Consider the following 14,957-nt stretch of genomic DNA (forward strand, 5'->3'; position numbering starts at 1 on the left):
ACGTGAGAATAATAATGTTTTTTTTTATCAATTAATCGATAATTGATTGTTAACATTTCCAAAAATCGATCACGGAAAATACTTAAAATGTACATCCCTAGTTAAGACTATCAACAAATTAATAAAACATTATAAAACAACGTTGGGAGACTAATAATAACAAAAAATAAAACATTTATTTATTTATTATTTTTGTATTATTTTAACCATTATTTGAATCTTTGCTTCAACATATATGTATCTTATTTAATTGTTTATTTATTTATTTTATTCACCTGATCTTGTTATTTTTAACTTTTCTTTCCACTATTAATTATACTTTATTGATTTTATTTTATTTTTAAGTATTTCATTTATAATCCTGCCTTTTCTAATTTTACCATTGCTGTTGTTTTCTGTCTCTCTGTTATTCTGTGAAGCACCTTGGGCTGCATGTTTTTATGTATGAAAGGTGCTTTTATAAATAAAGTGTATGAGTTGAGAATTTAAACAATTAAAAGATTAGGAATATTAAATGTAAAGATATATAACTACAAAATATTAAATAAATAAAAAAGCCGCCAGTGATATCAGCCTGAAAAAGAATAAAACACCTTAAAACACATTAATCAATAGAAATGTGTTTTTAAAAGAGGATAAAGAAGCTTGTTGGAGCTATTTGTAGTAGTAGTATTAGTTGTTAGATTTATCTAAAACTTTTCTTTTTATAACTCAATAAAGTAAGATTTTTGGGGTTATATTTTTTGTTAGTCACTTGTTTAGTACATTTAGATTTTTTGTATATTTATTGTTTATTTTGTTTGTTTTTGTTTGTTTGGTAATCACGAACTGTGGGCACCGGAGGTTATTTAGGTAGGTAGGTGGCAGAAGGCCGGCATGCACCAGCATGGGCCTATGGTTTTTTACCAGCGCAAGAGAGGCAGCAGGAGCCGTGATTTTCTTTGTTCCTTTTGTTTGCTTGCTTCCATCAAAATAAACCATTGAAAACCGCTGAACCTCTGCATGGACATTAGACTTCTTTTGCCTGCGTACATCACATCCCCACCGTGCATCAGTGACCCTTTGATTAAGTTTAGTTAAAGTTTGAGTTTGATACTTTAATTATTCTTTGAGTTTTTTATGACAAATGGCCACTACAAGCTAATCTGATCTCCTCAGGGAGGTTGTTCCAGAGCAGCTCTGACAGAAAAGGCCCGGCCCCCTTTGGTCTTCAGCCTCAACTGTGGGATGACTAGCAGAGCCTTGGCTGAGGACTTCAGGGTACGACCGGGCACTTAGGGGGGGGAGGAGATCAGAAATGTGCTTGGGTGCAAGACCAGAGCGTGCTTTAAAAGTCAACAATGCCAATGAAGGGAAGCTAAACAGGAGGGATGTGGTCTCTCTTTCTGGCTCAATTAATTATCCCTTAACTGCAGAATGGAAAAATGTTAAAATTAGCTTAAAGAATATAACAATAATGATAAATAGTATTATTCATGGTATGAAAGATTGGGTTCTTAACTGAATGGAAAGTGTAAGTGTTGCCTTGGCCTTCACTTTGGAGATGGTACTAGGGCTAACTCCAAATAATGCTGCAACTTGGTATTGCTGAACACCAGCTTGAAGTTGCCTTATTGCACGGGTGCTATCCAGATCAGTCAAACATGGCATGCCAATTCTTGGAGCAGACACCTACCGACCACTGTAGCAGCGCCCTTGCTCACACCTCACATCTGGGGTTGCCAGAAGCTCAAAACAAGAGTCAATAGCAACAGCAGAATAAGCTGTTTGGCATTGGCAGTAAAGATTAGGGAAATTTACCATGGGCGCAACCCACATACTCAGCTCTGCTGCTCATCCCACAAATGCACGGTCCTTACAAATGTGGCGCCATTTAATAGAGTAATAAACAGGCTTTCCATTGGTGTAAGATTTAATGCAAAGAAGCATCGTGACAACAAATAAATAATCTACCAAAAACAATATACATATTACTTTTTGTGCTATGTTTAGTTCAGCTTGGCATCTAGACTCCTCGAGTGTGCACTTTTCTAGATTTTATGCTGCATATGATTCCAAGCATGCAAACCAATAGAAGATATATCAGTTCTCTTCCCTCTTTTCCAAGGGTTAGCAGTGGCCGAGCCAGACGGTTTTGACCTGGGTGGCCAGACTGGGGCACTGACTGTTAAGGGGGGGGCCGGGCGTGGAAAACATTAGGGGCTTACCCCAAACCTAGGAGGGTTACCTCCAATAATCACATCTACTTTAACTTCTTTTTAAATAATAATTTAACAAATGTTACATTTCAGTACGACAAATCCCGTTCACTTAAGATAAAGTTTATTGCGGCATACAGTATTGTGTTTGGCGTATGGGCTCTGAACCTCATTACTCAGCATACATTATTTAAATGCAGACATTTAGGAGCAATGAGATAGGACTAACCCCGCTCGGAGCCCGCAGGTGGATGCCGGGGAGGAGGTGGGTACAAAGTTTGCACACAGCACTGAGCAGGACAGCAGGAGCACTTGCAAAGCAGAGGCAGAGACAGAGACGGGGAGACATGCAGCTTAAATAGACCGCCAAATGAGGATGTTGAGATCAGCTAGGGAGGATGATGACGTGTCAGTATGACTGAGCGCAGCTCAAGTTGTCTGCCTGAACTAGCTTGCAGGCGGCGCTCCATTTCTGTAGATTTCTAACATTAACATAACAAATGTAACTTGACAGAGTACAACATTTAAGTCTGCTGAACTGAACTCTTTAAGGACTCAAAATGAAGATGATTGTCCAAAGTCAAAGCATCAACAAATATAATATTCAAATGCAAATAAACTACTGTCTCTGCAGCTTGTTAAAACACAACAACACAACAGCTAATTTGAATATAAGTAAAGCCTCTGACATGGCAACTAGCCAATCATGTTTAAGAATTTAAGGGTGGCCACTGGGATGGCCAATCAGTTTTCAGAGGTGGCCATGGCCACCCCCTGGCTCCGCCACTGAGTGTTAGGAGTGTTCAGTGTTTTCCCCAAGCAGCAAACTCCGGTCTCAAACGATGAAGCCAATGCGGAAGTGCTATCAACTGCAATACATTGAAAATCCGCTTGAGGCTGGCTGCAGAAACACCGGAAACCACATTGATATGAATGGGAAGAAGACGATCTTTGCAGCATTAATAAACATGTTTACAGCCTGGTTCAAAAAACGGCTTAGCCCTACAAAGCTAATCTCTCTAATGGCACACACTGTACGGGGGGTGAATTTTTTTCTAACGTGATGGTTCAGAAGATATTAAGATTACGAGTTTTCAATCAATCAATCAAGCTTTATTTATAAAGCACCTTTCATACAAATAAAATGCAACCCAAAGTGCTTTACAGCGATTGAAAACAAGAAAGAAGCAGAAATGAAACAATGCTAAGACATTTTAGTGGAAGATAATAATAATGATAATAATAAAACTAATAAAAATACAAATTAAAAATAAGAACAACATAAAAATAAAATAAAATAGAGACCAATGCACACCAAAATAAAATATGTGTAATTAAAATAAGTTAAAGCATCAAAATTAAGAAATAAAAATAGTTAAAATAAATAGATTTAAAAGGTAAGGATAAGAGTTGAAAAATAAAACTAAGGCTGAAAAATATCAATAAAACTGAGTAGATAAATAAAATTAAATAAATGAATGAATAAATACATAAAAATAGAATAAGATAACAGTTAAAATTACTAGTGAGTTTTGCCCAAATAAGGATATGACTGACGTGACTCCCGGTCGGGAACACACAGCCATTGGCTAAGAGGCTCACACTACGTCACACTCTGCCTAGTTGAGTTCCACATTACCAATATGGCTGCTGCCGTCGATTTGCTTTAAAACAGCTCTCAGGAACAGATGGGTGACGTCACGGATACTACGTCCATATCTTATACAGTCTATGGTTCTGACCAGACTGGGGAAGAGCTTGAAGATATACAGCTCTGGAAAAAATGAAGAGACCACTGCAAAATTAACAGTTGCTCTGATTTGACTATTTATAGGTATGTGTCTGAGTAAAAATAACATTTTGGTTTAATTCTATAAACTACTGACAACATTTCGCCCAAATTCTAAATAAAAATATTGTCATTTAGAGCATTTATTTGCAGAAAATGACTGATGGTCAAAAATAACAAAAAAGATGCAGTGTTTTCAGACGTCAAATAATGCAAAGAAAACAAATTCATATTCATTTTTAAACAACACAATACTAATGTTTTAACTTAGGAAGAGTTCAGAAATCAATATTTGGTGGAATAACCCGGATTTTCACAGCTTTCATGCGTCTCAAATAAGGATATGACTGACGTGACTCCCGGTCGGGAACACACAGCCATTGGCTAAGAGGCTCACACTACGTCACACTCTGCCTAGTTGAGTTCTGCATTACCAATATGGCTGCTGCCGTCGATTTGCTTCAAAACAGCTCTCAGGAACAGATGGGTGACGTCACGGATACTACGTCCATATCTTATACAGTCTATGGTTTTCCCCCATGCATCATCACAAAAATGTTTTGAGTTCTGCATATTTAGACTGGTTATGAAGTATAACTGTAGCTGTTAGTGGTGCATCTGAAGGAGTCAGTGGTGTAAGAGTTGAGTGATGATGTTAGACAAGATGACACCTTCCATAAAAAGAGAGCTAAACTTTGCACATGCATTAAGTGTGTGATGTGTGATGTTTCCATTCTCTTTGTAGTGAACAGTTAAAACCTTTCTAAGAAAAACTTACAGTAAGCAAAGTGTTGATTCGTCTTCACACATCTGTGTTCTACAGGTCTCTTTGTCTCTCTCAGCACTTTTCTGAACAGAGGGAGAAAAAATAAAAGAACACTCCAATAATGAAGAAGCACTTCTAGTCTAGTGAGTTCCTGACCAGGGAGCAAACAGTTTGTCGTTGGCCGTATAAGAAGTTCATCACATAACACCCTAAAGTAAATTCAGTCATGATTTCATGACCCCTGCCTCACTCTAAGGGTCTGACCGATGTGCAGATTCAACACGCTGTGGGTCCAAAGTTGTGTCTTTGTCACCAAGCAACTTCTCCTCTGCTGCAGCTGCTGACTTCACACCTTTCATCGTAACTTTTGTCTGTTTCTTTTGTTCCAACTCTGAAATGATTGCAACTTCAAATGCTTTGAAATAAAGTTACTTGATATATTTGTCCTAATCCTAGTTAACCAACATTACAAGGCCATTGCTTACAAAAAAGCCTCATGTCTTGATGCCAGTCAGTAACTTGGTTCATGCATATTAAACACAGGAAGAGGAAGGAAGGCTGACGAGTTTATCAGCCTGACTTCTTCCTGCTTATGACCACAGAGGAGCGTTTTCTGTAGAGACAACATCTTCTCCCGGCTGTAAGTAGAATTCTTATTTGATATGATTGATATTTATCTGCACAGGTTATGTACAGTCCTTCTGATGATATTTATTTGCTCTGAAGTCACACAGGGATGAGAAGAGCAGCTATGAGCCTGAAAGCAGCAGCGAGTGTGTTGGTTATCTTCTTTCCACATCAGTACTGTTTATCCTCATTTACATTGCAAGGCTTTTATTACACTTACTCGGAGCTTGCTTCTTCTTTTGTGACATTAAAGAGTTAACTCCTTGAGTGTGCACTTTTCTAGATAAATGTTACATATGATTATAAATAATGCAAACCAATAGATGATATAAATAATCATCTTTTTTCTCTCTTTTTTTGTATCAACACATTTATAAGTGTTCGGATGTGTTCAGTGTTTTCCCCCATGCATCTTCTCTGCATCCTTTTACATGAAGATGTTTTGAGTTCTGCATATTAAGACTAGTTATAACGTATAACTGGATATCATAGTGTTGCATCTGAAGGAATCAGTTGTTTAAGAGTTAAGATATAATGCCTGACCAGATAACACCTACTTAAAAAAGGGAACTAAACTTTGCACATGCATTAACTTTTTCGCTGACGACGTGGATGTTTACATTATCTGTTTTGTGAGTCGTTAAACTGTTTTTTCAAGTATCATTTAAAGCAAGCAAAGTGTTTTTTTGTCCTCCCACATCTGTGTTCTACAGTTCTCTTTGTTTAAACTCAGCACTAATCTGACCACAGACTGAACAGAGAGGCAACAATACAATAACATGTTAAAACAAAAGCTGTAAAGGAATGGTAGAATACCTGCAACCGTCGTCTAGACGTGAACTCAGATCACAGCACTGTGTACATCAGCACAATACATTCATACAAGCAGTTTAACTGCACAATACTACTACTGATTACAGTATGATTTTATGTCCTCAGTAAAATCCCAAGGGACTCCTGAAGTGCAGAGTGAATGTTAAGGCTGATTTATACTTCTGCGTCGAATCGACAGAGTAGCCTACGCCGGGGGTCCACACAACTCCCGTACCTACGCAGAGGCCTACGTACGTAGCTGACGTGCGCCTCCTCCAAAATGTAACTACCCATAGAATTGACGCGGACCGCAAGCCCTGTGATTGGCCCGCTCGGCGGCATTGTGTTTCCCACATTTACAGCACTTCCGGGATCCCCGCTCATCGGCTGTGTATTTCATCTCCTCCTCTCTATTCTTCATGTTATCATGTCTGTATGATAAACAGCAACATGTATCAGCTGTAGATTAAAGGTGACATATCACACTTTTTTCATCAATATATATTGGTCTAAGAGGTCCCCAAAACATGTCTTGAAAGTTTACGCTCAAAAAAACACTTTGAAATCAGATTTTGGCATGCCTGACAAACCCTCTTCTTCAGCCCTGTTCAGAACGGTCTGTTTTCTCTCTGACCACGCCCCCTCAGGAAGTGGATGTGCCCACGTTGATCTAATGTTTACATGTTGGCTGCTTACAGACAGCGTTACTTCAACCCTCTGAATCTGATCCAGAATCTGATCCTGATGGAGTGGCGCCTGCAGCAGGACCTTTCTGAACCATTGGTCACAGATTTAGTGTTTCTTGTTGTTTTATTTGTCAGTATGTCGACGTGTGTCTTGGTACACAGCTACAAACATGTAGCTATGTGGCTATGCTAACTAGCGGTAGCACTTATCCATGATAAATAAAAATCATCCACTAGATCTTCAGATCTGCAGACGTGGGGAGTAAAACCGACCTTTGTGTTTATGAAGACAGCCTACAACTAGCATGCCTCCCTCCTAAGCTCCTTGTTAGCACACATGTGTGCAGGGAATGAAAAACGGAGGAGGGGTTGAGTTGTATTTCATACAGTCTATGGGGTGAACAAGCTCCGAGCTCTGACTTCCTGTTACAGACCGGATGGCGTTGTGACGTATGAAAAACACTGAAAACTTACAGAAAGGTGGAGAAATCAGAACAGGAGCAGAATGGATTCTTTTCATTTTCAGGGGGTTTGTAGACAGGGACACATATTTCAGGTAGAGAACCATTAAAAAGTCCATTTTGCATGATATGTCACCTTTAACATAACACACTCTGACTCTCTGTGGAAAAGGAAACAGAGATCGTTGCCGGGCCGGAAGGAGGCAACCGAACTATCAGAGAAACCACGCTGCCCTCAAGCGTTTCGGCTGAGAACTGCTGAGCGACACGGACACATCGACGCACAACTATGTGGGGCTCATGTCTGCGTCAACCCCAGCTGTGTTGGGGCGACGCAGTGGTATAAATCAGCCTTTACATTCCTCGACAACAAAACATTTGAATATTTGTGGGGTTGTGTGACTGAGGTCACCCTAAGGGGTCATTTTCTGTATACTTTCAAACCCTACACCTGTTACTGATATCCAATCATGTGGCATCTTTAATGTTAAAATCATTCACCTTGAATCTCTACAAGCCTACTTGCTCATCGTTTGATTTCTTACTGAAAGCTGAGCTGAAGCACTCCATTAGCTGAACCCCAGACAAGAAGTGTCTCCTTTTTCAGTGTCCTATTTAGGATGAGCTGAGAGTAATTGATATGACTTATATAGCGCTTTTCTAAGTACTCAAAGCACTCGTATCAGAATATCCGCTGAATGTCAGCTGATATAAAGACAACTCTTAATCAATGTCAGTATTTGAGAAACAACCCTTTAGAGCTAGTGTGCATCCCATGACACCCCAAAGTGAATGGACTTGAGCTTTCTGCAAAACCAGGTTAGATCTGCTGCACTCTGAGATCCAGCCAGCCAACACGCAGATTGAACATGTTTTTCCCCAAAGTGTCACTGGTGCCTCTCTAGTAGCTCTGTCTTTTTGTACCTCCACAAGCAGCACATTCTTCTTTGCTGCAGCTGCTGATTTAACACCTTTCTTTGCTTATTTTCACACGTTTTATCATACCTAATGTTCAGTACTTTTGTTCCTGCTCTGTAATGAGTGCATCTTGTTATGCACTTGATTGAAATGAAGTTACTTGATATATTTCTCCCATTCTTTGTCAACCAATATTATAAAGTCCAGATACTGCTTACAAAAAGCCTCATTACTTGATGTCACCGTGTAACTTGGTTCATGCATATTAAAAGCAGGAAGAGGAAGGAAGGCTGACAAGTTTAACACCCTGACTTCTTCCTGCTTATGACCACAGAGGAGCGTCTTCTGTAGAGACAACATCTTCTCCCTGCTGTAAGTAGAATTCTTCTTTGATATGATTGATATTTATCAGCACAGGTTATGTACAGTCCTTCTGATGATATTTATTTGCTCTGAAGTCACACAGGGATGAGAAGAGCAGCTATGGGCCTGAAAGCAGCAGCGAGTGTGTTGGTTATCTGTCTTCTCTCTCTGCCAGGTACTTCATATCCTCATTTTCATCCTAGGGCATTTAGCTCAGGGGATTTATTTATTACACCTACCAAGAACAGGCTTTATCTGTTTTTACTCTTTGTTAGATTTAATGTTTGATATTCTGCATGCTGGCAGATCATAATTTTTTTTTACAAATCAGTTTGTGTTTAATACCTTTACACATGCAGCAACATCTGAGAGATTAGGAGTATTGCACGGTCAGATTAGTTTTGCATAACTTAAACTTTCATTGAGCATCTGAAGGATTAAGTAACTAAAGAAGTAAGCTATAATTGTTAGTATTTCTTTCATTACAAAACAAGATAAAATCTATTAATAAAGGGAACCAAACTTTGCAGATGCATTGAGCTCATTCCCCTGACGTATGTGTGATGTTTCCATTCTCTTTAAGGTGAACAGTTATTCTAAATATAACTAACAAAAGTGTCATTTGTCCTTACACGTCTGTGGTCTGATGTTCTCTTCCTTTAAACACTGCACTGCTCTGACCACAGAGTGAACAGAGAGGAAACAACAGAACACTTCTGACGCTCAATAAGCTGCATTTACACTCATGTCTAATGTTCCTGATCTCAAAGCAAACAGTTTGTCTTTGTCCTTTAAATATCTTCATTCACTTTGACTAAATGCAGGAATAAACCCTTAAAAGTAATAATCCAGTGATGGAAAATATAACTCTCCCTGAGACATGTTTTTTTTTTTATCAAAGAGACTTCTTTGTATTTTAGATCTGCATGGAGAAGCTTCATAGACAAGTAGTTTTGGGAAATGTATCAGAGATCTAGAAAGTATCTGTAAAAGTGTAAGACTCTTTTTGTCTCTCTGATGTTCCAAGTTTGATCGTGTTTCCTGTGCTCTGTGTTTCAGTGGTTAGGGGAGAGGATGACTGGGGAGTGACTTACTCTTCTCATCAGATCTGTGCCTTAAAAGGATCAACAGTGAACATACCCTGCACCTACACGTATCTATCAACAATAAATAATCAAACTACTGAAGTTCAAAGCAGTTTGTGGTTTACTAAAATGAGATCCTCTACACCTGTGGATCTGAAAAAAGACTCAGACTACTCAGGTCGTGTGGAGTATCGTTTCACTAGGAACTACTGCACTCTGAGAATCAAAGACCTGAGAGAGAGAGACTCAGCTCAGTACAAGTTCAGGTTCACAACAAACCAACAAGGTGGGAGTCTTACTGGTGAACCAGGAGTCACTTTGACTGTCACAGGTAATATTTTTTACATCAACATTTGTTCCAGTTCTATCTCAGTCTGTATGTTTGCATGTGTGGACTTAAATAGTTTTCTTAATCTTTCCAGACCTGCAGGTGCAAGTGACAAGATCATTAGACCAGGCAGAGCTGAAGTGTCACAGCAGCTGTAATGTGGCTGATAGTCGTTCATATGTCTGGTACAGAAATGGACAGAAAATGGCTGCAGAGACATCTTCTCTTAGAGTCCGTGTTCATTATTCCAACAGTTATACCTGTGCTGTTAAAGGACATGAGGATTACCACTCTGCTGCAGTCTGTGAGTTTCCTCCACACTGACAGTAAAGACATTCTGTCACTTTTCTTTTGTTTGAACTGTTCTCTACTTGATTTTAACTTCCACTTTGAAAACTCCTGATTTTAGTGAAAATAAATGTATAAGAACTCTTTATCTAATACTCTGCAGTATTATTCATGGTATCAAAGTTTACTATGTAGTGACTTTTTAACTGATTGAAAAGTGTCTGTGTACATTTTGTTTTGTGCAGATGCTCCAAAGATTCCCTCTGTGTCACAAAGTCCCCCTGGTGAGGTGATGGAGGACAGTCCAGTGACTCTGACCTGCAGCAGTGATGCTAACCCAGCAGCTACTTATACCTGGTACACGGTGAACGATGGTCAACTTCCCACTAAAGGAGCCCAGCTTGTCTTCAGGTCCATCCAGTCCTCTGACTCTGGACAGTATTACTGTGAAGCTGAGAATGAGCTGGGAAAGGGGCAGTCTCAAATCATCTCCATTAAAGTGAAATGTGAGTTTAACTATTTGTTCATTGGCAGCAAATTTTCTTAAACTAAATAAAACCCTTCAAACACAAACATGCTCACTCCATTAAGCCCTGTATCAGATTTTCAATGATAACCAGATGTATGTTTTGAGTGTAATCACTTGATGAGAGAGTTGTTTTGTGTATTGAACCATGAATGATCTATTGTTATCTGCAGTTCACAAAGTCTGCCATGAGGCAGTCCAATGTCTACAATGTGTACAATGTAGTTGTAGTTTCTCCTATGAGCTTGAAGGAGAGGAGGAGGAGAACAAAAATGAGCTCTGACTGTTTGTTGTTATTTGGCACCTCTTGATATCACTAAATCCTCCACACAGGTCATTCAAGTATTTATTTTATATTATCTCCTCCAGATGCTCCAAAGTCTTGTTCTGTGTATGTGAGTCCAAATGGTGAAATCACTGAGGGCAGTTCAGTGACTCTGACCTGCAGCAGTGATGGTTACCCTGCACCTGAGTATACCTGGTACAAGGAGTCTGGTCGTGGACTTCAACGTAAAGGATCAGAGCTAGTCTTCAGTAAGATTCAGTCCTCTGACTCTGGAAGGTATTACTGTGCAGCTAAGAATGATCAAGGGAGGGGGAGTACATCTGGATACACCAAGATTGATGTGAAATGTAAGTGAAACATTTTATTTTCAAAAAAAAAAAAAAATTACTGTTTATTGACTTAATTTACTGATCTTATGTGCTTCCTTCACCTCTATCCACTTTATATACACAGTCTGTAACTTTATGACACTGAGCATCTAAGATAAATGACAGAAACGTTCATTGACTCATAATTTGAACACATATTTATCTATTTTGATTAATTGAATGGTCATATTTAGCTGGATGATGGTTTTATTAACATTAAGCAAGAAACTAATGCAGTGTGTGATTGTCTGTAATGTGTGATCAAAGACAAAATCTGAACCCAGACCCTACAAGTGGAGAGAATAGATTATTTAAATTTAGCCATTTTAAAAAGACTAAGGTTATACTCATGTGTACTCCATTACTTCATATTCCTCAGTATTCTGCCTATTGGATACTGAAGTTTGTTTTTGTGAGAAACAGGCTCAACTGAAAACATTTCTATTACCTTCACAGTTTGTTTTAAAATGAAACTTTAAACATTTAAATGTCTAAATGATATAAAAACATGTTTTCTCCTCCAGATGCTCCAAAGATTCCCTCTGTGTCAGTGAGTCCTTCTGGTCCGATAGTGGAGGGCAGTTCAGTGAATCTGACCTGCAGCAGTGATGCTAACCCAGCAGCTACTTATACCTGGTACAAGAAGAACGGCAACAGGGGAGTTCAACAACTCAGTAAAAACACACAGCTTGTCTTCAGGTCCATCCAGTCCTCTGACTCTGGAGAGTATTCATGTGAAGCAAAGAACAAGCTGAGGACAACAAGATCCAACTCCATCTCTATTGATGTGAAATGTGAGTGAAACAGATCATATAGAAAACATACATTAAGATAATAACTGTCAGCATCATGAAGCTTTCTTTGCTGATCATACCTGATTGTTCTGTTGTTTTATAGTATTTGCTCACATCTAGATTAACCTGACGCCTTAGTGTTTTCAACATAAACACATGTTCCCTGTTAGTCAGTGATTCACTGGTTAGATAGAGTAATGTTTATAGGTGGAGGCTGTAGCAGGTGGATAAACAATCTTCACATTTGATGTTTACATGTTTTCCATCTGTTTAGAATTCAAATTTTACAGCAGCTGTAGTCTGGGAGGATCTTCAACATTTACAGAAGATATTAAAGACACTGAGTCTTAGAGGACATGAGGATTAATTAGTCACTGCTGTTACATGAGTTAAAAGACTATTTCTTATTTTTTCTATGTAATCAATATGAAAAGAATTCATTAATGTTTTAAAGAAAGATTTTTTTTTAACCTCCAGATGCTCCAAAGCTTCCCTCTGTGTCAGTGAGTCCCTCTGCTGAGATAGTGGAGGGCAGTTCAGTGACTCTGACCTGTAGCAGTGATGCTAACCCAGCAGCTAGTTATACCTGGTACAAGGAGAATGGAAATAAAGACCCTCACCTTTCAAGAAATGGACCACAACTTGTCTTCAGTTCTATCCAGGCTTCTGACTTTGGACAGTATCACTGTAGAGCTGAGAACAAGCTGGGGAGGAACACATCTGAACACATCACTGTTAATGTAAAATGTAAGTAAAATTTAATTTTAAAATGAAAATAATTTTTTTATGTCAAAAACTCTGCCACACCTCAGACTCATATAACGTGACTTGTTTATTTGTTTCTTTCTTTTGTTCATGTCCTTTCTTTGCTTCATTTTTTTCATACACCTCCAGATGCTCCAAAGCTTCCCTCTGTGTCAGCGAGTCCCTCTGCTGAGATAGAGGAGGGAAGATATGTGATTCTGACCTGTAGCAGTGATGCTAACCCAGCAGCTAACTACACCTGGTACAAGGAGAATGAAGACTCACCAAAAGCTGTAGGACCGGTCTTCACCATCACTGACCTCAGAGCTGAACACAGTGGGAATTATTCCTGTGAAGCTCAGAACTCAAGAGGACGTCATAACTCCACCTTACTTCTGATTGTTGTGACAGGTCAGATATTCATCATTAAATGTTCACTGCACTACACCTGAACAGATTCACATTTTAATAATAAGTCGGAACTCAAAACTGACTGAAAGAAAAGAAATGATTGAAGGAGAAACCTCCATGGTGTCAGACTCTGACTGAATGAGTATCACTCTAATCCTACCTGTGAAGTGTCTCATATACCTTTCTTTAATTCTAGGGAACTCAACATTAATAATGAATATCATGAAGCTGACTCTGATGCTCCTTATGATGACTCCTCTGCTTGTCCTGACTCTGTGGATGAGGTAAAACCACATCAAATCATCAGTTGAAGCACTTATCACTTATTGATCACCTTGAAATGGTTTCTTTAATCCAGGAAGAAGAAAACTCTGAACTCCACCACCAAACCAAATGAACCTGCAGAGATGATAGAGGTGAGACAGAGAGAGAGAGACTTTCCCTACATAACTGTTATGATAACTTGAACTAAAACATCATCATCTGTCATCAGCTGGACTCTGGTTCTGAGTATGAGAACGTCTTAGCCGTCCCTGCAGCACAGACAGAAGACGCAGAGGAGCAGGAAGACCTGGTGTGAAGTCCAGAGAGGTGAGAGCCTCCTGCACTGAAGACAACAGACTGAGTTCAGATTCATGGTCTCAGGTACAACTGTAACTCTAGTTGTATTCCTTTTTCTTCAGATGCAGCTGAACCAGAGGAAGAACTCACTGTGGAGGATGTGGAAACATTTACCTGAATGCATTTAGTGTTCTGCAAGTTCCCACTAAAATTGAGCTCACTGAAAGTTCAGTTCACAAAGACTAAAATGAACTAGTTCAAATAGTTACTTCTTATCAATTTTGAACTAAGTTCATGGTCCCAAAAATGAACGTTCATTTTTTCTTAGTTGCGCATAAATTATTAGAAAAGCCTTTTATGTTTCCATGATAAGAGAAGTATTCTACTACAGAATCAGAGATAGACATTAAGTTCAACATCCAAGAAAGTCACAAGTCAACATGGGATTTAATCTGCTGCTTTGAAAACTTCAAAACACACATGTAATGATCATTTGTTGGCTGAATATTTGGCTATAGGTTTCAACTTTAACACCCATTAAAAAGGGTGAGATGGTTTTAACATCCCCTAAAGTAAAAGGGGCTAAGGGTAAAGAAACACTGAACAAACACAAACAGTGAATTATTCTCCATTATCAGAAAGCTACACCTCTCTAAAACCATACTAGTTATTGCCTGTTGGGATCCGTCCTGATGCGTTCATAAAACTCCAAATGTTCACAAGAGCTAGCTTCATCAGCAACGCTAACTACATCTGAATTTGTAGCAGCATAATCCACGCCAAGTGCCGTAAATTTGACTTCAGCTGCCGTAAAACACCGGAGTTAACTACGCTCACGAACCTGTTGATGAGTTACAAGTACTAACATACACTTTGTTAGATGTTCAAATGTTCAGAGTTTCTGTGGCTGATTCAAATAAAAGCCAGTTTTCACAACAAGTCAAG

At 38.9% G+C, this 14,957-nt stretch overlaps 1 protein-coding gene across 1 annotated transcript in view; it reads left to right on the forward strand.

Annotated features, from left to right (window-relative positions):
• The first annotated feature begins 9,835 nt into the window (after positions 1-9,835).
• Positions 9,836-14,957, forward strand: part of LOC117815601 (B-cell receptor CD22-like) — a 38,062-nt gene continuing 32,940 nt past the window's right edge. The window contains exons 1-5 of the mRNA XM_034687410.1: positions 9,836-10,037; positions 10,568-10,828; positions 11,218-11,481; positions 12,027-12,296; positions 12,774-13,043. Of these exons, the coding sequence (XP_034543301.1) occupies positions 9,836-10,037; positions 10,568-10,828; positions 11,218-11,481; positions 12,027-12,296; positions 12,774-13,043 (1,267 nt within the window). The remainder of the gene's footprint in view (positions 10,038-10,567; positions 10,829-11,217; positions 11,482-12,026; positions 12,297-12,773; positions 13,044-14,957) is intronic.

The sequence above is a fragment of the Notolabrus celidotus genome, chromosome 7, assembly GCF_009762535.1.
Source record: "Notolabrus celidotus isolate fNotCel1 chromosome 7, fNotCel1.pri, whole genome shotgun sequence".
NCBI lineage: Eukaryota > Metazoa > Chordata > Actinopteri > Labriformes > Labridae > Notolabrus > Notolabrus celidotus.